This window comes from Oryx dammah, unplaced genomic scaffold (assembly GCF_014754425.2).
Source record: "Oryx dammah isolate SB20612 unplaced genomic scaffold, SCBI_Odam_1.1 HiC_scaffold_25, whole genome shotgun sequence".
NCBI classification, from domain to species: Eukaryota; Metazoa; Chordata; class Mammalia; order Artiodactyla; family Bovidae; genus Oryx; species Oryx dammah.
Genome location: NW_024070209.1, coordinates 101,111,276 through 101,132,979, shown reverse-complemented (window position 1 = coordinate 101,132,979; position 21,704 = coordinate 101,111,276). Strand labels below are relative to the sequence as shown.

The window sequence follows — 21,704 nt, the reverse complement described above, 5'->3', positions numbered from 1 at the left end:
GGTAATGCCGTGTGCATTTTAGATGTACGTTTGCTGTGTACATTGTAGAGCTCCATAATTGTTTTTATAATAGTGGGACAGGTACAAATTATTGCTTTGTCTTCCCCCTTTCAGAAGGCACAGGACTATGGCTATGACCAGTCAATGATGGCCCGCTTCCACAAGCTCCTGGAGGAGAGTGTGGAGCACAACACGATTGGCAGGCTGCCCGTCCTACAGCTCACCATCCAGTACAGGATGCACCCGGACATATGCCTCTTTCCTTCTAGTTACATTTATGACGGAGCCTTGAAAACAAATAGGTGGGTTCTTTTCATTGCATGTTAGCTTGTTGTATTTGTAGGTTTGGCTGCTTAGGAAGAATAGCTCTTTCACAGTGCTCTTAAGTCTTGTTATTAAAAACATAAAGGTTTAATAATTTAAATTATAAAAGACATGTTGATTGTAGCAAATGCAGATAAATGAAAAGGGGGATAAAACCAACCCCCCTATTTATACTACCCAGAAATAATTACTAGTACCATTTTAGTATATCTACTTCCAGTCCTTGTACTATGCCCATCTTTTGTTTGTTTGTTTCCTTTTTCTCTTTTTGGGAAAAAAGAATCATACCATGCTTTACCTAGTATTTTATACCTTGCTTTTTTCATGTACTGTATTATGAGTAATTTTCCAATCATAATTGTTATATCTTAAATACATAGATTATTCTCCCTAGCACTAGAATAGAAATAAAATTCACTTTCTTTTAGTGTATTGAAATTTTATTTTTTTAAAGAAGAGTCCTTCTTGTCCCCTTACTTTCCCTAGCTCTCTCCCTGCCACATACACACAGAAAAATGGTAGTAATAATTTTAAAAAATGTTTCTAACTTGACTTGTGTTCTAAATGGTGCTGCTCTTTTATAGAGGGATAGAGACCAGTCGGTGCTCATCTGACTGGCCATTTCAACCCTACCTCGTGTTTGATGTTGGAGACGGCTTAGAAAGACGGGATAATGAGTATGTTCTCTTATACTTCAGTCCTCACTGATGGTGTCAGAATTTTTATATTGTTCTTGTTTATATTTAAGTTCAAAATACTTTTCATACAAATCTCTGCCTAGTGCCAGGACACAATCATTTTCTTTTAGCTGGATTGATAAATTCATAAAATTACTGATATCTTTATGTATTTCAGTCTTTCAGTTTTTCTTTCTTAATTGTATTAGTGGGGATTATATTACCTAACGTGATAAGGACTTAAGTAAGTCCATGCTGAACTCACGGTTGTCAGTAAAATAGATGTGGCCCTAGTACAAGGCTATTGTGGTCTAACGCGAGGCAGACATTAACCAGGCCATTACTGTGGCGATTGATTATTCCAGTTGGGTTAAATATTGTGAAGGAGAAATACAGGCACAGTTGAATTAAGGTGTGAGGCAGAGGGTGGACAGTACTTTGAGCATGTTGGGTTGTGTGAATCGGGTGGTCTGTGAATGCTAGTGCATGATCCTCATGGCCTGTGGTGGGGAATGAGAAAAGTGATACGTCTGAAGCACTTTTCTCTGTGTTGGGAAGATAATAAATCTGTAATAGGAGCTCTTCATTAGTCATGTCTTCATTATTATAAATACCTTTGTTCTCACTGTGGCTGTCCCTGTTTTAACAAATGAAGAAGCTGGTGTCTAAACTTCTTTGACTCCAAGCTCTTTTCTGTCATACAGCTCATGTTTCACTGGGCAGTTGTTGTTCTGTTTATTCTTATATACAGTGTTAATGGTCATTATAACAGCCTCTTTGAATCACTGCTGACTGAATAAAGATAAAGCCTACCAATCTACCGTTTAATAGAAAACAAAGTGGAACTTAACAATTGGACTGCTATTAGTTTTGATGTCTTTTTTTTCCCATCTTATTTAGCTCATATGTAAATGTTCAAGAGATAAAACTGGTAATGGAACTAATTAAACTTATTAAAGACAAAAAAAGGGACATTAATTTCCGAAACATTGGCATAATAACCCATTACAAGGCTCAGAAGACGATGATTCAGAAGGATTTGGACAAAGAGTTTGATAGAAAAGGGTGAGGCATCTCTATTTTTATGGCTCTTTCCAGTTTCTCTGTTGAATTAAAAAGAAGAAAGAGGGGATGGAAGGAAAGAAGAAAATGAAACTTAACCCCTGGGGCATGGTCATAGACCCTGGTAACATAGAACAAGGAGACCAGGACACTGGCTCCACAGACTTGTGCTGAGAAGGGAGTGTGGTTACGCTTGTAGCACCTGTAGCGGGAGTGCCTGCTGCCTTCTCGGAGGTCTTCACCGTTATACCTGACAGTGGGATTGACTGAGACACTCTCCAGGCCTTTCCATTTAGTTGGATGACTTGTTAACCTAAATTCTAATTGTACCGAGATACCCATAGTCACATTTTCACCTAGAAAAAATTATTTAAACCTTTTAGTGCCTTCATGTAGAAGGGTGAAGATCATGTCTTTGTCTCGTTTTACCTCAACAGTAAAATTAAAAATTAAATATTGGGAATCCAGTAACTCCACAGTTTTTGCACCTCGAAACACACAAACTTCCAAAATTGACACTAGGAAGAAACCAGAAACATTGGATAGTTCTATTAAACACAAACAGATTGAGTTAGTAATCAAACACTTAACAACTGAAAACAAACCCAGGACCAGGCTTCACTAGTGAATTCTATCAAATGTTAAGAATTAACACCAGTCTTTTTGCAAATGCTTCCAAAAAATAGAAGGGAAGACTACTCATTTTATGGGGCCACTATTACCTTGATACCAGAGCCATGGAGACATCACCAGAAAAAAGAACTACAGACCAATATATCCTTTATGAATGTGGATGCAAAAATTCTCAACAAAATAATGGCAGCTGAACTCAGTAGCATATTTAAAGGATTATAGACCAGGATCAAGTGGAATTTATCTCAGGAATGCAAGGTTGGTTCAATATATGATAATCAGCGTTCTGTACCATAGTTAAAGGGAAATCCCACGTGGTTGTGATCATCTGAATAGATTTCATTTATTTGAGTGAAAGCATTTGAGTGCAACAACGACCTTTAATGATAAAAATACTCAACAAATTTAGGAATAGAAGGGAACTTCCTTAGGCTAATAAAAGGCATCTATGAAAAACCCATAGCTCAAAAACTATACTTGATGGTAAGATGAAAACTTTCCCTATATGATCAGGTAGGATAGGATGTCTGCTCTCACTGCTTTTGTGCAGCATTGTATTAGAAATTCTGTGCAGAGCAGTTAAGGAAATGAAATATTTATGCAGACTGCTAGTCCTTATAAACAAGTTCAGCAGAGTTGTAGTATACAAGATCAGTATGCAGAAATCAGTTGTATTCACCAGCCACAAGAAATCTGAAAAAAAAATTTTTTTTAATTCCATTTACGGTAGCATCATAAAGAACAAAATACTTAGGAATAAATATAACCAAAGAAATACAAGCTCCTACACTGAGAATTACAAAATGTTGAAAGAAATAGAAGAACTCCAAAATAAGTGGAGACAGTCCATATTCATGGATTGGAAGATTTCCTAAGGTGGCACCTTTCCCCACGCTGATCTACAGATGCGTTATCTCCATCAAAATTAAAACTACGGTTTTGGAAAAGCTTACTGTAAAGTTCATGTGGAAGTGTAAGATACTCTCCAAACAACTTGACAGAACAGTGTTGGGGGGCTCACACTTTATCAAAATTGACTACAAAACTATCAACATTGTGGTACTGTCATCAGGGTAGACATACAGACTAATAGAAGTGAGATTCCAGAAATAAATCCATATTTTTGTGGCCAGTTGATTTTCAAGAAGGGTGCCAAGAGCATTCAGTGGGGAAAGAATAGTTTTTTCAAGAAATGGTGCTGGAATAAGTATAGGTATCCTCCTGCAAAAGAGTGAATTTTGATTCCTGTCACACTGTATATAATAATTAACTTGAATTAGAGCCCTGAGTCTTCAGAGACAAAATTATAAAATGTATAAGGAAACAAAAGCGTAAATTTATATGATCTCAGATTAGGCAACAGTCTTAGGTGTGATATCCAAGCACAAGTAACCAGAGAAAAATTAAATTGGTCTTCATAAAAATGAAAACCCTTTGCTTCAGATGACACTATCAAAGAGTGAAAAGACAACCCACAGAATGGGAGAAAGTACTTGCAAATTACTTATCTGATGAGTTATATCTAGAATATAAAGAACTCATACAACTTGATAATAAAACGACAGTCTTATTTTGTTGAAAAATGTGAATAGCATTTTTCAAAAGATAAAAATCCAACAGGCACACTAAAAGGTATTCCACATTATTTATCATTAGGGAAATGCAAATCAGAACAACAATTACATTAACATTTCATACCCACCACGATGACTGTCATTAAAAAACAGGCATTAACATATTTTGGCAAGGATGTGGAGAAATTGAAACAGTATGTTGCTGGTGAGAAGATAGAATGGTAAATCATTGTGGAAAACAGTTTGGCAGTTCCTCATAAAACATAGAATTACCACATGACCAGCAATTTCATTCGTAGATACATACCTGCATTGGGAAAATGTTCACTGGAAAGCTTGTACATGAATGTTCATAGCAACATTATTCATGATAGTCAGAAAGCAGAAACAACTCACACTTCCAAAAACTGTATATGGGTAAATTGTGTATTTGTACATGCAACTACGCAGTCGTAGAAGGAATGAAGTAGTGGGATATTTTGTGACACGTGAACCTTGGAAAACATCGTGCTAAGTGAAAGAAACCTGGCACAGAAGGTCACATGTTCTATAACTTCATTTATATGCTACTATGTCCCGTGTAGAAAAGTCCATAAAGACAGAACATAGATTAGTGGTTGCCAGGGCCTGGTGGGGAGGAAATTAGAGACTGATGGCTAATGGGCACAGGGCTTCTCTACTGGGAATAGACATGCTTTAATAACTTTTTCAGTAAATATGTTCCTCTTTCATTAATAGGGCAGCAGAAGTAGATACCGTGGATGCCTTCCAGGGTCGTCAGAAAGACTGTGTTATTGTTACATGCGTCAGAGCAAATGCCACACAAGGCTCAATTGGGTGGGTAACTGTCATCCTTGATTTTTTGCTTTGTTTATAGTCCAGAAGTAGCTCTATTTTTAATCACTGTTGAGAGTACCATCATTTGCCCAGTTACATAGAAAATTGTGTAATGTCATGAAGTTGTTTTTTAAGCTGTGTAGTTGATCCACTGTTGGGTCTGCCTTTCTTGGTTCCTTGTGTCCATGTCACAGAGTGAATCTGTATTTTCACTTGAGAAGAGTGAAGTAGATGATTGAATCCAGTATATTTTGCAGGGGCATGTTCCTCTCCACAGTATGTGTCATAACTGATCTACTGTCATATTTTTAGGATGTTTTAAGACTTAAAAATCACAGCATTAAAATTTCTAATATCTAAGTCACAATAGGAAATAGGTGCCTCACTTTGAAGGAAAGCTCCAGACATCGTTTGTGTATTGTTTTTGATGAGAATTGCCGTATGCCAGGTCCCCTGTGTTGGGAGAAGGGGTGCAAAAGCATTGTGATTTTAAAGCAGAAGGAGCCAAGAAAAGCTGTCTGAAATATCGCCTGTGTCTCACGTACACTGATACACTGCCGAGTCATTATGCACAAAGAAGTAACTTTTTTTTTCTTCTATTGCTTAGATTTCTGGCAAGTTTGCAGAGATTGAATGTCACCATCACACGAGCCAAGTACAGCCTCTTCATCCTGGGACACTTGAGAACCCTAGTGGTAGGTACATTCTAGAGGAGCAGGGATCTCAAAAGCGTGCCCCTTATTACTCATATTGGGTTGAGGTTTATGTTTCATTAAAATGGAAATTATTTAGAGGTCACAAACAAATAGTGTTCCTCTTACTCCCTCACCCCCACCTTGTTAGTCCCCCAGCAGCTTCTTCATGGGAGCTTTGAGACACCCAGACTGTTCTTATCCTAGCCCAGGACCCAAGTAGTCGCAGTGTGCTCTCAAGATGACCTTTAAGAAATTTTTTCTACATTGTGGGATTGGACAGCCCTTAGTAAACTCTGAGTTAATGTGGTCTCGGTTCAGCCTAATGCCAAGAGAGAGTGGGAGTTTGCAGGTGTGTTTATGGATCTTCATTTCTGTCCTGACACTCTGAGCCACAGCACTTACTGCTTCCCTTGAGAGATGGGTGCCATCAGAGTCCTCTGTCAGAGCAGATGCTTCTCCAGAAGGGTCAGGTTCCACTTGTGATCCACAGACAGTATAGCTTAGTTGGGTGAACCATAGCTGGGTAAATGTGTATTTGCTGCTTTGTCTCATTTAGGGGTAATAACTCAGTTTCTCTAATTTTAACAGTCTTTGGTTTATCTTAGGAGAAGTGCTAACTTAGTTCAGTCGCTCAGTCATGTCCGACCCTTTGCAACCCCATGAATCGCAGCATGCCAGGCCTCCCTGTTCATCACCAACTCCTAGAGCTTACTCAAACTCATGTCCATTGAGTTGGTGATGCCATCCAACCGTCCCATCCTCTGTCGTCCCCTTCTCCTGCCTTCAATCTTGAAGGTACTTTCCCAGCCTCAGGGGCTTTTCAAATGAGTCAGCTCTCCGCATCAGGTGGCCAAAGTATTGGAGTTTCAGTTTCAGCATCAGTCCTTCCAATGAACACTCGGACTGATCTCCTTTAGGATGGACTGGTTAGATCTCCTTGCAGTCCAAGGGACTCTCAAGAGTCTTCCAACACCACAGTTCAAAAGCATCAATTCTTCGGCACTCAGCTTTCCTTATAGTCCAACTTTCACATCCATGCAGGACCCCTGGAAAAACCATAGCCTTGACTAGACGGACCTTTGTTGGTAAAGTAATGTCTCTGCTTTTCAATATGCTGTCTAGGTGGGTCATAACTTTCCTGACAACTTAGTGAAGTGAAGTGAAATTTGCTTAGTCATATCTGACTCTTGGCGATTCCGTGGACTGTACAGTCCATGGAATTCTCTAGGCAAGAATACTGGAGTGGATAGCCGTTCGCTTTTCCAGGGGCTCTTCCCAACCCAGGGCTTGAACCCAGGTCTCCCGTGTTTCAGGTGGATTCTTCACCAGCTGAGCCCCAAGGGAAGCTGACTTAGTATTTCCCCCTATCTCGGCTAGCTCCACCAGAGGGCGCTCAAATACAATCGTCCTCCGTCAGCTCTTTCCCAGGTCTGTGGTCTACAGCTTTCGTTGTTTGGTACCTCCTTGAAATAATTTTTAAAAGCTGCGTATCCTCCATTTTAAGTTGATACTGAGAATCTTTTATCAGAAGGATTGATAAAGATTTTGTTTATAATATGTTGTAAATAATGACATTTTAAAGTAAGGCTAATAAAAATAAATCTATTATGTCACTCTTTTAAGTGTATCCAGTGGGGTAGAGAGCAGTGTTATTCTTTCTGCTCTTTAAAATTGAATTGTCATCTGTACTGTTTAGAATACAATTCAGTGGGGATAATGAGTATGTTTTCATAATTAAAAGGCTGTAAATATGACTATTAGGCTTTTCTGCCACAAAAAAGTTTACAATATAAATTGAACGTTTAAAGAGTTGTTTTTTATGACTATTTGGGAAAACTGTGAGAATTGTACTTCTTTGGTAACTTCCTGTAAGCCTGTTGGTGTTCAGTCACTAAGTCATGTCTAACTCTTTGTAACCCAATGAACTACAGCACCCAGGGCTTCCCTGTCCTTCATTGTCTCTGGGACTTTGCTCAAAATGTCCATTGAGTCAGTGATGCTATCGAACCCATTTCATCCTCTGCTGCCCCCTTCTCTTCTTGCCCTCAGTCTTTCCCAGCATCAGGGTCTTTTCTAATGAGTCGGATCTTTTCCAAGGAGTTGGCTCTTGACATCAAGTGGTCAAAATATTGGAGCTTCAGCCTCAGCATCAGTCCTTCCAGTGAATATTCAGGGTTGATTTCCTTCAAGATTGACTGGTTGATCTCCTTGCAGTCCAAGGGACTCTCAAGCGTCTTCTCCACACCACAGTTCACAAGCATCACATCTTCGGTGCATTGGTTCTTTATGGTCCAACTCTCACATCCATACATGACTACTGGAAAAACCAGAGCTTTGAGTGTACAGACCTCTGCTGGCAAAGTGTTGTCTCTGCTTTTTAATATGCTGTTCAGGTTTGTCATAGCTTTCTTTCCAAGGCACAAGCATCTTTTAATTTTATGGCTGTAGTCACTGTCTGCAGTGATTTTGGAAATAACATCTGTCACTGTTTCTACTTTTTCCTCATCTGTTTGCCATGAAGTGGTAGGATTGGATGCCATGATCTTAGTTTTTTGAATGTTAAGTTTTAAGCCAGCCTTTTAACTCTCTGGGCTTCTCTCATCACTCAGCTGGTAAAGAATCCGCCTTCAATGCAGGAGACCCCAGTTCGATTCCTGGGTCGGAAAGATCCCCTGGAGAAGGGAAAGGCCACCCACTCCAGAATTCTGGCCTGGAGAAGTCCATGGACTGTACAGTCCATGGGGTTGCAGAATTGGACAGGCCTGAGCGCCTTTGACTTTTCGCTCTCCTCTGTCACCCTTGAGAGGCTCTTTCTGCCATTAGAGTGCATCTGCACATCTGAGGCTGCTGATTCTTCTCTTGCCAGTCTTGATTCCAGCCTGTGAGTCATCCAGCCTGACATTTCGCGTGATGTACTCTCCATGTAAGTTACATAAGCAGGGTAACAATATACAGCCTTAATGCACTCCTTTCAGAATTTTGAGCCAGTCTCTTGTTCCATGTCTGGTTCTAACTGTTGCTTCTTGCCCTGCATATAGGTTTCTCAGGAGACAGGTCAGGTGGTCTGCTATTCCCTTCTCTATTTCCCACAGTCTGTTGTGATGCACACAGTTAAAGGCTTTAGCAAATCTATAGTGAATCTGTAATTACCTCAAAATAAAGGGGGTTTTACACTTTTGTACTGGAGTATAGCCAGTTTAACAAGCAGCGTGGTGATAGTGGCAGGTGAACAGCAAAGGGACCCAGCCATACATATACATGTAAATTAAGATTTAAAAAAAAATTTTTTTTTCCTGTGACCATAAGGATCAAAGTGTTTAACAACTGATATCTTATCAGTTGAAAAACATATTAACAATGATGATTTTTATACAGTTGAATTCTGATAATATTCAAACCTGAAAAGTAAATGTTTATAGAGCTGTGTGTCTTAGGTGCCTGGATTACTGAAGCCTTCCTGGGCACCCCTGTGTTTACCGCAGATGATTGTATCTGCCCTGGCACCTTGCTCTGTAGACAGCCTGGGGATGGGTGGAGTGGAAGGGTGGGAAAGCCCCAGGAGGGGACGTGGGAAACTGAAGTTTGAAAGCTGAAGTTTGGAATAGAGAACGGCCCCACATCCCTCCCCCACCAAGGGCATCTCTGAGCCCCCAGCGTCACCCACATGCAGATTTGCAGAGCACCGCTGTCCCACTCTGGGAAGCTAGAGACAGAGAGAGCCGAGGAGAAAAGCTCCCGGTCTGACTTTTGGACTTTCCAGTCCAGTTTACGGGTTTCTTCTTGGACTTCTTCCCCGACACCTTTTTTGGTTTTTCAGCCCAGTTTCCCTTATGGGAGTGGAATGAGGACTAATATAACCCTTCCTCAGAACTGTTTCTGTGATCTAGGACTTGGATTGAACACCATGTTTAGGTACATGAGACTCAGCAAAAATCACAGCAAGGCCACCTGCTTTCCAGGTTGTAGTGCTGGCACTTTTGTCATATAAGATGTCTGTGGAAAGATATCAGGCAAGAGCCAGGACTTGTTCTTTTTAAAAATGGTTTGACTAAAAGGCAAGAGCTTGTAGTCACCCAGCTGTGAATTTCTCCAGGATTGCATACATGGAGAGTGCTACAAAAGACACCCTACAGTCAGAAATGATAAAATGTGAAAACAGAGTGCATTTCAGAGTCATTTAAATAAAATAGCCATTCATGTTTTCCAGTTGAGGGAGCAGACTCGGAGAGGTCAAGTGCCTTGAGCGTGGCCACACAGCAGATAAACACTGGGCTTCCCTGGTGGCTCAGCTGGGAAAGATTCTGCCTGGAATGTGGGAGACCTGGGTTCAATCCCTGGGTTGGGAAGATCCCCTGGAGAAGGAAACAGCTACCCACTCCAGTATTCTGGCCTGGAGAATTCCATGGACTGTATATGTATAGTCCATGCGGTCACAAAGAATCAGACACGACTGAACTTTGACTGGCTCTACACCCTCAGCCGCCTAGAGTGCAGGAGCCCATGGGAGGGTTGTTGCTCAGTCACTGAGTCGTGTATGGCTCTTGCGTAGCCATCCTTTTTCTTCTCTTTCCTTTGTCAAAAAGTCTTCATCGTTTTTCCCTCCACTACACTCCCTCTTCTAAGGAAGCCCAAGTTTTGATGATTGTAAATAAGCAGGTTAATGCCTCTCTTCCTCTAAAAGGAAGAGAGGAGAGATGCATGAGTTGAGTTTTCTTTCCACCTTCGTTAGATGTTCCTTTCATAACTTAAAGCTCTTCTAGAAGAGATAGAAAGTTTTATGATATCTTTTGTATCTCAGTGGATTAAGATGGTTTAGCCTGTTGGAGTTTGGGAATTTGGTGACAGCTATGGACCTGTTTGTAGAGCACTCAACATGCACTCAAAAGTTAGAGCTTTCTGAAACTGAGCCTTCCTGCCGTCTTCCGGAGGCAGGCAGTGTCAGAGGAAACTCAGTGGGATGACGGAGTCCTCCTATGACTGCGTCATCCAGGACACTAATCCCAGTCATGTGTGGTAGCAGAGAGCTTGAAATGTGGCTGGTGTGACTGAGGAAATGAACTTCTAATTAACTGAAACTCAAACAGCTGCACAAGGCTACTGACAGGAGAGAATTGCATGACAGCTGATTGGGCACAGGGCTCGAGCAGCAGCGGCAGGATGGCAGCAGTTCGTTCTTAGCGGTGGTGCTCAGTGTTGCTTTGTAGCAGCGTGTTTTATTGTTCTGTATTCCATCTTATTTTTTCTTTCTGCTTTGTCAAGTAATGGATTCTTGAGAATCTGTTCATGAGGGTATACTTAAACTATTTGTTCCCAAGCATGTGAGTGTTTTTTGCGGATGTAATTTTCTTCCTTCTCTGTTTCAAGGAAAATAGGCATTGGTATCACCTGATTCAAGATGCACAGAAACGCGGCGCCATTATTAAGACTTGCGACAAGAACTACAGACACGATGCAATGAAGATCCTGAAGCTCAAGCCATTGCTTCAGAGGAGCCTTACTCACCCTCCTGCTGTCGCTCCAGAGGCATCCAGACCCCAGGGTGGCCTACCCAGCAGCAAGCAAGATGGTGAACTCAGCAAGACATCCTTTGCTTCTTCCCTGTACCACTCACCCTCTGATTCCAAAGAAGCCACAGTCACCGAGGCTGCAAAGGATCCTGAAAGGCCACCCATTCAGGACTGGCTTCGGGACCCAAGACTGCTGCGGAGGATGGGCTTAGCCTTTGATGCCCAAGGAATAAGCCTCAGGGAGCCGCAGCCCTTGAGCCCCCAGCATTCCGGAGCAGCGCCTCCTTCAGGCGCGCCAGGCTGCCCTGGGAGTCCCCAGGAGCCATGCACCGTCGGGCAGCAGGGAGTCACCCTGAACAACCACACGCCTCACATGCAGTGCGACTCTCCAGCTGCTGGTAGTGACACTTCCACAAGCAGAAAGAAGGGTGACCAGGAAGAGGGGGTGCTCGGTCACAGGAGAGAGACCAGGGCCTTGAGTGAAGGGGATCAGGAGTGGTGGGCGAGCTCCCACACAAAGAGGAACTCAGACTGGGATGAGAGGGGCCTGGAGGAGGACAGCCACTCAAAGAAGAGACGGGTTTTATAGTATAGCCGAACAGCAGAGGCTGTCAGCCACAACCATTGCTGCAGACCTCTGATGACCAACTAACAGACTTGTCCAGATAAGACTGCTTTTTTCCTTATAGGAGTCTGTTGTTGTTGGAAAACAAAATGTATTACAACACATGGGCCTCTTGGTCCTTTCTGTCAGTTGTAAAAGCTTTCAGAGGACGTTTGTGTATCAGTAATTATGTCTTTGAAGTAGGAGGCTTGCAGTGTTGATCTCTTGTTCTTGTAGAAAAGGAGGTCAGCCTGGAGAGGTTGTAGAAGTTGGAATGTATATTTGTATAGCAAATAACAAAATCCTTTTAAAATTTAATCTGGTAGATGGCTTTTCTTTCCCCTGCTTAAAATGTTAATCATCTTCAACAGAACAAACCTTATATTTAAAAAAAAAAAAAAAAGTGTGAGGAGGGCAGGTCCTTTAAACCATTGTTATGGCAAAACATGTTTAACAGCCCAGGTAGTCTGGCAAGGAGCTGAGTTTAGTGCTGGTGGGTCAGAGGTTTCTAGTTCTGTTTTTTAAAAGCAGCTAGAGTCTCCTGGGGGAAACGGGAAGCAGAAGGTTACGTTAGTTTAAGTTCCACTGATGACCTTTGTAGACCAGGCACCCCGACACAGGATAGTCCATTTCTGTGACGAGTGCATCTTCTAGTAGTGAGCACATAGTTCTCTAGCTAAAATTCTCTTTCTTCTTGAATTAGGAGAATATGAAATGAAAGTGTAGTTCTTGACATGTCATTCAGATGCCCCCAGCATATTATGAGTTTTCTGAACTCGTGGGTTAGAAATCCAGCGGTTGCCAAGTGCAAGATCAGTGCCGAGGTGGCTTGTGTGAAAGAGTGCATTTTTGGGGTTGAGCCAGAAAACTAGGTGTTCACCATCTTCCCAAGGGTTTCCTGGGGACTTGAGACAATATTTTAGACAGGAAAGAGACATCCTTTAAAAAGAGCAGGCTGGAAGAGCAGCGCAGGTACTTGGGAGTTCAGAACCAAGGAGAGAGTTGACAGGTTTCCTCTCGTGTCTGGAGACCACTGTAATTGATGCAGATACAGCGCTGTTGTGGGGCATCTGGTTAGAGGGCTTGTGCTTCTGCGAAAGGAAGTGGCTGTGGTGGGTGGAGGTCTGGAGACTTGGACGTGAGCAGGGCTGCCCGATTTCAAAGTCTGGCTTTCCCTGCACACACACAGTGGTGCTGAAGTCTCACAGACACGAGCATGTGTTAATAGTCGACCCACATTTGAACCCGTGGTTGGTCGTGTACACCGTGCAGCACCCCAGCTACGCGGGGGTAGCGAGCACATCCCTGAGTGTGAACGTGCACCCTCTGAAGTGTCTTTGCTCTTCTGCTTTTTAAGCAGAAAGGGCTTTGTGTTCGTCAGAAATTGTCCTGAAGCAGGTTATTAAGAGCTTTAAAAGTGCACTTGGTTGCCAGCGGTTGAAGCACTCTACTTCTCTGTTACCCTTGCCCCTCTCACTGGCATCTAGGCCTCTGCTTGCCCCTCTCACTGGCATCTAGGCCTCTGCTTGCCCCTCTCACTGGTATCTGGGCCTCTGCTTGCCCCTCTCACTGGTATCTAGGCCTCTGCTGATGGCCATGGGCACTCCCTGTCACCTGGGGAGCACGTGCTCTGTCCCCAGAGTCAGCCCCTGCTCCCCCGTCACGGAGGCGGGCCGAGCCCTACTTGGGGCCAGGGCTTTGTAAGCTTCTTCCTGCCTGAGTTTTGGCAAGAAAGCTCATTATTACTGTTGTTTATTTTCCTCCTGTCTTGGTAGAATGCTTGATTTAGCAGACAATTGTGATCACGGTTTAGAGTGTCTAGAAGGTGTTAGCTTACAGAAGAGGTGTGACAGACACAACTGGGCCAGGAGCTTTCCCCACACTGCTCACACAGCGTGAATATAAGGAAGGGTTTGTTCCCTGTTCTCACACGTCGTGTCCTCCTTTTGGTTCACCATTCACCTAGTCTGGGAATGCAAGAAGTAGCACATCAGAAAATGTACTGAGCACGTGTGTCCTGACAGCCTCTCCCAGCAGAAATGGCCGCACCAGACCTGGCGCTGGAGGTGCGCTGGGGCCCCAGTTGGTGCGCTTGTGTATCTGCACGAAGCACTTCGCATGTATCGTGTGGCCTTTCTTGATGTTTCTGTCACAGCAGTGTTGTTGATGGGCAGTTAATCTGCAAGTGAAAAATAACAACTTGTTAGTTTTGTCCTTGCCATGGCCTTATAAGACAGTGCCCTGTCTTCTTTCAGTCTTAATTCTTTGAACATGAAAATATTCTACTTAAAATCTTGTTTTGTTTCTTTGTATATGATTTGCCTTGAAATTACTGTGGGCAGTTTATTTAGTTCTGTTTTCATGCATTATCAGGAGCAGATTTGATAAGTACATGTGAATAACCTCCTGTAAATGACTTTTATAACAAAATTATACTAAACTATTTTCTAAAGTCAATTGCGCAAATTTATAGTTTTCTTTGCTGCAGTTTTCTTTCTATGCCCTGAATTCCTAACCAGGATTTGGCAAACAGTAGCTGTGTTGTCTCTGTTAAGACCTGAATATTAAGAGAAAATGGCAGAATTAAAAGCAGAAACAAGAAAGCTGATGCGGATTAGGAGTTATTGAATGAAGATTCAAGGAACTTCCAGATAACCCATTTCATCTGCCATTGGATTGATGTTTTCATCCAGTCTGCACCCACAGTGCTCCTAGCTTCTTACCTCTTCTTGGAATCTTATCCATAAGGTAGTGAGTGAGGTGCATGTGGCCAACTGTGGTGTCAGTTACCCTTGAGATTTGGTCCAGAAACACACGCTTACCTCCAGGCTGAGCTTGGGAGAGCAGAGCAGATGAACAGGGACCCACAGAAGGAGTGGCGGGGCTGGAGGCAGATGACCAGGCTGGGGGTAAGCGCTGGTGGTTACAAAGGAGAGCACATTCTCCAAAAGCAGTGGCTTCAAGGAGCGCAGTTGGACTTGCTGAGCTCCACCATGATGTGGGCCCCACCAGCCTCCCTGGGCCTCCTGCTCATCCGGGATGGAGGCACCCACCACCCATGAGGGTAAAGAGACGACCTCGGGGGGAGTCCTGGGGCAAGGTGAAGTTGTCAGGAGACCTGATGAGAGGCAGGCGCTCTGTGATGGCCGTTTTATCCATGCAGTTGGTTTTTTTCCTGCAGCAGCTGCCGTGGGGATTTTAAAAATCTCTCCTGGCCGATACACATGTAATCACCACCACCTCCTGGGTTTCACCATTTATTGTTTGAGGAATAAATAATTCAAAAAGGAAACTAAAGTTTAGCTTCAGCTTAAGCAGAATTTACAGTGTTGTGTAGTACCATGAAGGCAGTTTCTGTACACAAAGGATCCCTCAGTAACTCTTAAAGGACCTGAGTTACTGTCACCCTGTCCTACTGGACAGGAGGTGTTTTCCAAGTCCAACTGCATAAATGGTGTCCGCAGGTGGACGGTGCCCCGACCCACAGGAGCTGTCTCTGTGTTCCCTCCCTCCAGCTTGGGCCAGCTCTGCTTGTGGCCACCGTAGCCTTTGTTCTCAAGCAATGTTGCAAATCGAATTGTTGGTACTTTTCAGCCTGGGAGATGTACCTGGGAGTCACCCAGAAAACTTTAAAAATTCCCTCTCCTGGGCTGTCCCCTAGAATTGCTAATTTCTTGGGTCTGGGAGAAAGTACTTGCTGCCTTTAAAAAAAAAAATCTTAAAAGTTGAACTCATTGCAAGGTTATTGCAGTGAGCGGCTAGCCTTGAGGCCTGACTCCTCAGGTCAGGAGGAAAGAGGAGCAGCCCTGGGGCCCATCGGGGTCCAGTCTGCCGCCTTCAGTACCTTGTCCCTTCCAGGGGCTCTGGAGAGGGTGCGGCCCACCCCCAGAAGCCATCTGGGTAGCATCCTTTTGTTGAGGTTCCCAGGGGCACTACAGTGGGACCGGGGAAGGAGAGCCGGGAACAGCTCAGTCGGGGATTGGGGGGTCCTGATGCCGTAGAGAGGAAGGAGTTAGAAGGCTGCCTATGGAGTCTAGGCTAAAGAGCCAAGTGAGCCTGCGTCAGGTTTGAGCAGGAGTTCCCACTGAGCTGGCCACGGAGGGGCCTGAGCAGGGAGTTGGTGGTCACGGGGAACGAGGCAGGGGGTCTGCCTTAGCTCTGCCCTTGGCTCTGGACAGCTCCCGAGGGCCTCCTTTGGGCTTTGCTTTCTCCACCTGAAAATGATGGTTGGGGTGTTAGTTCTGTTTCACTGTTAAGTTCTAAAATTCCAAGTCCCAAACGCTGACGTCCAAGAGAAGAAGAGGCTAAAGAGCACAGTGCGGACTTCCTGGTGGTCCAGCGGCCAAGGGGTCTCCTGATTCTGAGCTTCTGCAGCTCCCACATTCAGAGACCCCCACTGCCGCCTTCTCAGATACCGACCCAGAATCACCCCAACACAGCTGGGCAGGGAGTCCGCCGATGGCACCTGCCTTTACCCACACCTTGGTGGAGAATGTCCTCAAAGATTCTACTACGTTTATAGTTCCTTGGGTTTCATGACAACGTTCAGTCGCTCAGGCGTGTCCAACTCTCTGTGACCCCACGGACTGCAGCACGCCAGGCTTCCCTGTCCTGCACCTTCTCCTGGAGCTTGCCCAGACTCATGTCCATTGAGTCGGTGATGTTGTCAACCGTCTTGTCCTCTGTCATCCCCTTAACGTTAGATGATTAAAGCAACAAATGAACCTAAAACTAACTTTCGTAGGTCCCCTATACAGATCACATTGTCAACCCCTGCACTGTAACAAAGATCTGCTCAACGGGGCTCCCCCTCCGGGGGAAGCAGCAAGAGACAAGAGATTTCAAAAATAACAGCAGGGGCTCCGCACACACGTCATTCCTCAGGACCCCAGGACGTCTTACCCAGGCTCCTCTGGGTGGAGGGGTGGGCTTTCTATGAGATTGAGGCCTCTCCTCTGGTCCTCCAGAAAACAGCAAAGTATTGCCAGTGCTTCCGTTGCCACATCCGCCCCGGTATCTGTGAGTGACTGAAACTGTTGACTCTGGTGTCGGGCTCTTTGCGACCCCATGGACTGTAGCCTACCAGGCGGCTCCGTCCGTGGGACTCTCCAGGCAAGAGTACTGGAGTGGGTTGCTGTTTCCTTCTCCAGGAGATCTTCCCAACCCAGGGATCGAACCGGGTCTCCCGTATTGCAGGCAGATGCTTTACCATCTGAGCCACCAGGGAAGACTCTTACAGTCTACCATCATAAAAAGGCATTTTTATAAGCTGCTTTTACAAATTAAATCTGTTTAGTTTTTTTTTAATTAAATTTTTTAAAGAAAGAATTGAGAAATTTTACTCCAGGCAAATTTGAGGATAACCACCCAGGAAGAGCATCTCAGAAAGCTCTCGGAACTGTTCCCTGGTTTTCTTTTTAAACCTTCAAATGCCTCCTCTTCTAACAGTATTTAAACCAGTCTAGTAAATCTAATCAAACTCTAAAGTTCTTTTAAAAAGCCCATTTAATAAAACGGTCTTAAACTTTTCCATTTAATCCTAAACTGAGCAATTCAGTAGGTTTCAAGTTGAAATAACTAATCTGATGAAAATGCCAAATTTTCTTAAATGTTAAAAACCCTTGAGCCATCAAATACATTCCAAATAACAAACATAATTTGATATAAAAGCATTAGGATGGTTTCAATTTACTACATTATCTCTAATTTTCAGTCTTCCCAAAGTTAGAACGCAGCCAAGATGGGATGGTTTTTATCTTCCTGACTGACTTCAGTTTGGCATCCCAAGCAAGTTGGGCTGCAGAGCAGCTAAAGTTGTGAGCCGGCGATGGTGTATGTCCACAGTGATTGTCAGACCACTGATTGGCAGAGACCTGGCTCTCAAAACTCTTGTGAAATAAATTGTACACATCAGAGCGTATATGAGGCTAATGGAAAATGAAAGACATAAATCAACAGCTGTGTGCCACTGCCCCATCACGGAAAGCAGGAGACGGCTGACGCCTGGAAAGGTCACTCCATGCTTCTTCCAGACATCCTCCCGCTTCCCCTTCCACCTAGTTGTAAACATCATCCCGAATTCTGTAGTTTGCATAAAGTTTTGTCATATCAGTTCAGTTCAGTCGCTCAGTCATGTCCAACTCTGTGACCACATGGACCTCAGTATACCAGGCCTCCCTATCCATCAACAACTCCTGGAGCTTGCTCAAATTCATGTCCATTGAGTTGGTGATGCCATCCAACCAGCTCATCCTCTGTCGTCCACTTCTCCTCCTGCCTTCAATCTTTCCCAGTATCGGGCTCTTTTCAGATGAGTCCGCTCTCCGCATCAGGTGGCCAAAGTATTGGAGTTTCAGCATCAGCCCTTCCAGTGAATATGCAGGATTGATTTCCTATAGAATGGACTGGTTGGATCTCCTTGGAGTCCAAGGGACTCTCAAGAGTCTTCTCCAACACCACAGTTCAAAAGAATTCTTCGGTACTCAGGTTTCTTCACAGTCCAACTCCCACATCCATACATGGCTACTGGAAAAACCATAGCCTTGACTAGACAGACCTTTGTTGGCAAGGGAATGTCTCTGTTTTTTAGTATGCTGTCTAGGTTGGTCATAATTTTTCTTCCAAGGAGTAAGCATCTTTTAATTTCATGGCTGCAGTCACCATATGCAGTGATATTGGAGCCCCCCAAAATAAAGTCTGTCACTGTTTCCCCATCTGTTTGCCATGAAGTGATGGGACCACCCATGCCATGATCTTAGTCTTCTGAATGTTGAGCTTTAAGCTAACTTTTTGACTCTCCTCTTTCACTTTCATCAAGAGGCTCTTGAGTTCTTCTTCGCTTTCTGCCATAAGGGTGGTGTCATCTGTACATCTGAGGTTATTGATATTTCTCCCAGCAATCTTGATTCCAGCTTGTGCTTCATCCAGCCCAGTGTTTCTCATGATGTACTCTGCATATAAGTTAAATAAGCAGGGTGACAATATACAGCCGTGACATACTTGACGTAATTTCCTATTTGGAACCAGTCTGTTGTTCCATGTCCAGTTCTAACTGTTGCTTCCTGACCTGCATATAGGTTTCTCAAGAGGCAGGTCAGGTGGTCTGGTATTCCCATCTCTCTCAGAATTTTCCACAGTTTATTGTGAACCACACAGTCAGAGGCTTTGGCATAGTCAATAAAGCAGAAATAGATGTTTTTCTGGAACTCTCTTGCTTTTTCCATGATCCAGCGGATGTTGGCAATTTGATCTCTGGTTCCTCTGCCTTTTTTAAAACCAGCTTGAACATCTGGAATTTCACAGTTCACATACTGTTGAAGCCTGGCTTGAAGAATTTTGAGCATTACTTTACTAGCGTGTGAGATGAGTGCAATTGTGCGGTAGTTTGAGCATTCTTTGGCATTGCCTTTCTTTGGGATTGGAATGAAAACTGACTTTTTCCAGTCCTGTGGCCACTGCTGAGTTTTCCAAATTTGCTGGCATATTGAGTGCAGCACTTTCACAGCATCATCTTTCAGGATCTGAAATAGCTCCACTGGAATTCCATCACCTCCACTAGCTTTGTTTGTAGTGATGCTTTCTAAGGCCCACTTGACTTCACATTCCAGGATATCTGGCTCTAGGAGAGTGATCACACCATGGTGATTATCTTGGTCTTGAAGATCTTTTTTGTACAGTTCTGTGTATTCTTGCCACCTCTTCTTAATATCTTCTGCTTCTGTTAGGTCCATACTGTTTCTGTCCTTTATTGAGCCCATCTTTGCATGAAATGTTCCCTTGGTATCTCTAATTTTCTTGAAGAGATCTCTAGTCTTTTCCATTCTATAGTTTTCCACTATTTCTTTGCATTGATCACTGAGGAAGATTTTCTTATCTCTCGTTATTCTTTGGAACTCTGCATTCAAATGGGCATATCTTTCCTTTTCTCCTTTGCCTTTCGCTTCTCTTCTTTTCACAGCTATTTGTAAGGCCTTCTCAGCCATTTTGCTTTTTTGCATTTCTTTTCCATGGGCATGGTCTTGATCCCTGTCTCCTGTACAGTGTCATCCGTCCACAGTTCATCAGGCACTATGTCTATCAGATATAATCCCTTGGATCTATTTCTCGCTTCCACTGTCTAATCATAAGGGATTTGATTTAGGTCACGGTCTAGCGGTTTTCCCTACTTTCTTCAATTTAAGTCTGAATTTGGCAATAAGGAGCTCATGGTCTGAGCCACAGTCAGCTCCCGGTCTTGTTTTTGCTGACTGTGTAGAGCTTCTCCATCTTTGGCTGCAAAGAATATAATCAGTCTGATTTTGGTGTTGACAATCTGGTGATGTCCATGTGTAGAGTCTTGTGTTGTTGGAAGAGGGTGTTTGCTATGACCAGTGTGTTCTCTTGGCAAAACTTAGCCTTTGCGCTGCTTCATTCTGTACTCCAAGGCCAAATTTGCCTGTTACTCCAGGTATCTCTTGACTTCCTACTTTTGCATTGCAGTCCCCTATAATGAAAAGGACATCTTTTTTGGGTGTAAGTTCTAGAAGGTCTTGTAGGTCTTCATAGAACCGTTCAGCTTTGGCTTCTTCAGCGTTACTGGTTGGGGCACAGACTTGGATTACCGTGATATTGAATGGTTTGCCTTGGAACATTCTGTCGTTTTTGAGATTGCACCAAGTACTGCATTTCAGACTCTCTTGTTAACCATGATGGCTACTCCATTTCTTCTAAGGGATTCCTGCCCACAGTAGGAGATATAATGGTCATCTGAGTTATATTCACCCATTCCTGTCTGTTTTGGTTCGCTGATTCCTAAAATGTCAGTGTTCACTCTTACCATCTCCTGTTTGACCACTTCCAGTTTATCTTGATTCATGGACCTAACGTTCCAGGTTCCTGTGCAGTATTGCACTTTACAGCATCAGAGTTTATTTCCATCACCAGTCACCTCCACAGCTGGTGGTTGTTTTTGCTTTGGCTCCATCTCTTCACTCTTTCTGGAGTTATTTCTCCATTGATCTCCAGTAGCATATTGGGCACCTACTGACCTGGAGAGTTCATCTTTCAGTGTCTATCTTTTTGCCTTTTCATGCTGTTCATGGGGTTTTTAAGGCAAGAATACTGAAGTGGTTTGCCATTCCCTTCTCCAGTGGACCATTTTCTGTCAGACCTCTCCACCGTGACCCGTCTGTCTTGCCTACACGGCATGGCTCCTAGTTTCACTGAGTTAGACAAGGCTATGGTTCGTGCAATCAGATTGGTTAGTTTTCTGTGATTTTGGTTTTCAGTCTGTCTGACCTCTGATGGAGAAGGATAAGAGGCTAATGGAAGCTTCCTGCTGGGAGAGACTCACTGAGGGGGAAACTGGGTCTTGCTCTGATGGGTGGGGCCGTGCTCAGTAAATCTTTAATCCAGTTTTCTGTTGATGGGCAGGGCTGTGTTCCCTTTCTGTTGTTGACCTGAGGCCAAACTATGGTGGAGCTAATGAACATGATGGCGACCTCCTTCCAAAGGTCCCATGCACGCACTGCCGCACTCAGTGCCCCCACCCTGCAGTGGGCCGCCGCTGACCCACGCCTCCCCCGGAGATTCCTGGACACTCCCGGGTGAGTCTGGGTCGGTCTCTCGTGGGGTCCCAGCTCCTTTCTCCTGGGTGCTGGTGCACAAGGTTCTGTCTGTGCCCTCCCAGAGTCTGTTTGCCAGTCCTGGGTAAGTTCTCGTGGCTCGATGGTGGGGTTAATGGAGACCTCCTCCCAGAGGGCTTATGCCACACCCAGGTCTGCAGCACCCAGAGCCCCTGCCCCTGTGGCAGG

General features: G+C 44.0%; 1 protein-coding gene across 1 annotated transcript in view; it reads left to right on the top strand.

Annotated features, from left to right (window-relative positions):
* SETX (senataxin) overlaps positions 1 to 14,370 on the top strand; it is an 84,636-nt gene extending 70,266 nt beyond the window's left edge. The window contains exons 18-23 of the mRNA XM_040225733.1: positions 115 to 302; positions 909 to 1,001; positions 1,902 to 2,066; positions 5,009 to 5,107; positions 5,715 to 5,802; positions 11,167 to 14,370. Of these exons, the coding sequence (XP_040081667.1) occupies positions 115 to 302; positions 909 to 1,001; positions 1,902 to 2,066; positions 5,009 to 5,107; positions 5,715 to 5,802; positions 11,167 to 11,898 (1,365 nt within the window). The 3' untranslated portion in view covers positions 11,899 to 14,370. The remainder of the gene's footprint in view (positions 1 to 114; positions 303 to 908; positions 1,002 to 1,901; positions 2,067 to 5,008; positions 5,108 to 5,714; positions 5,803 to 11,166) is intronic.
* The last annotated feature ends 7,334 nt before the right edge of the window (positions 14,371 to 21,704 follow it).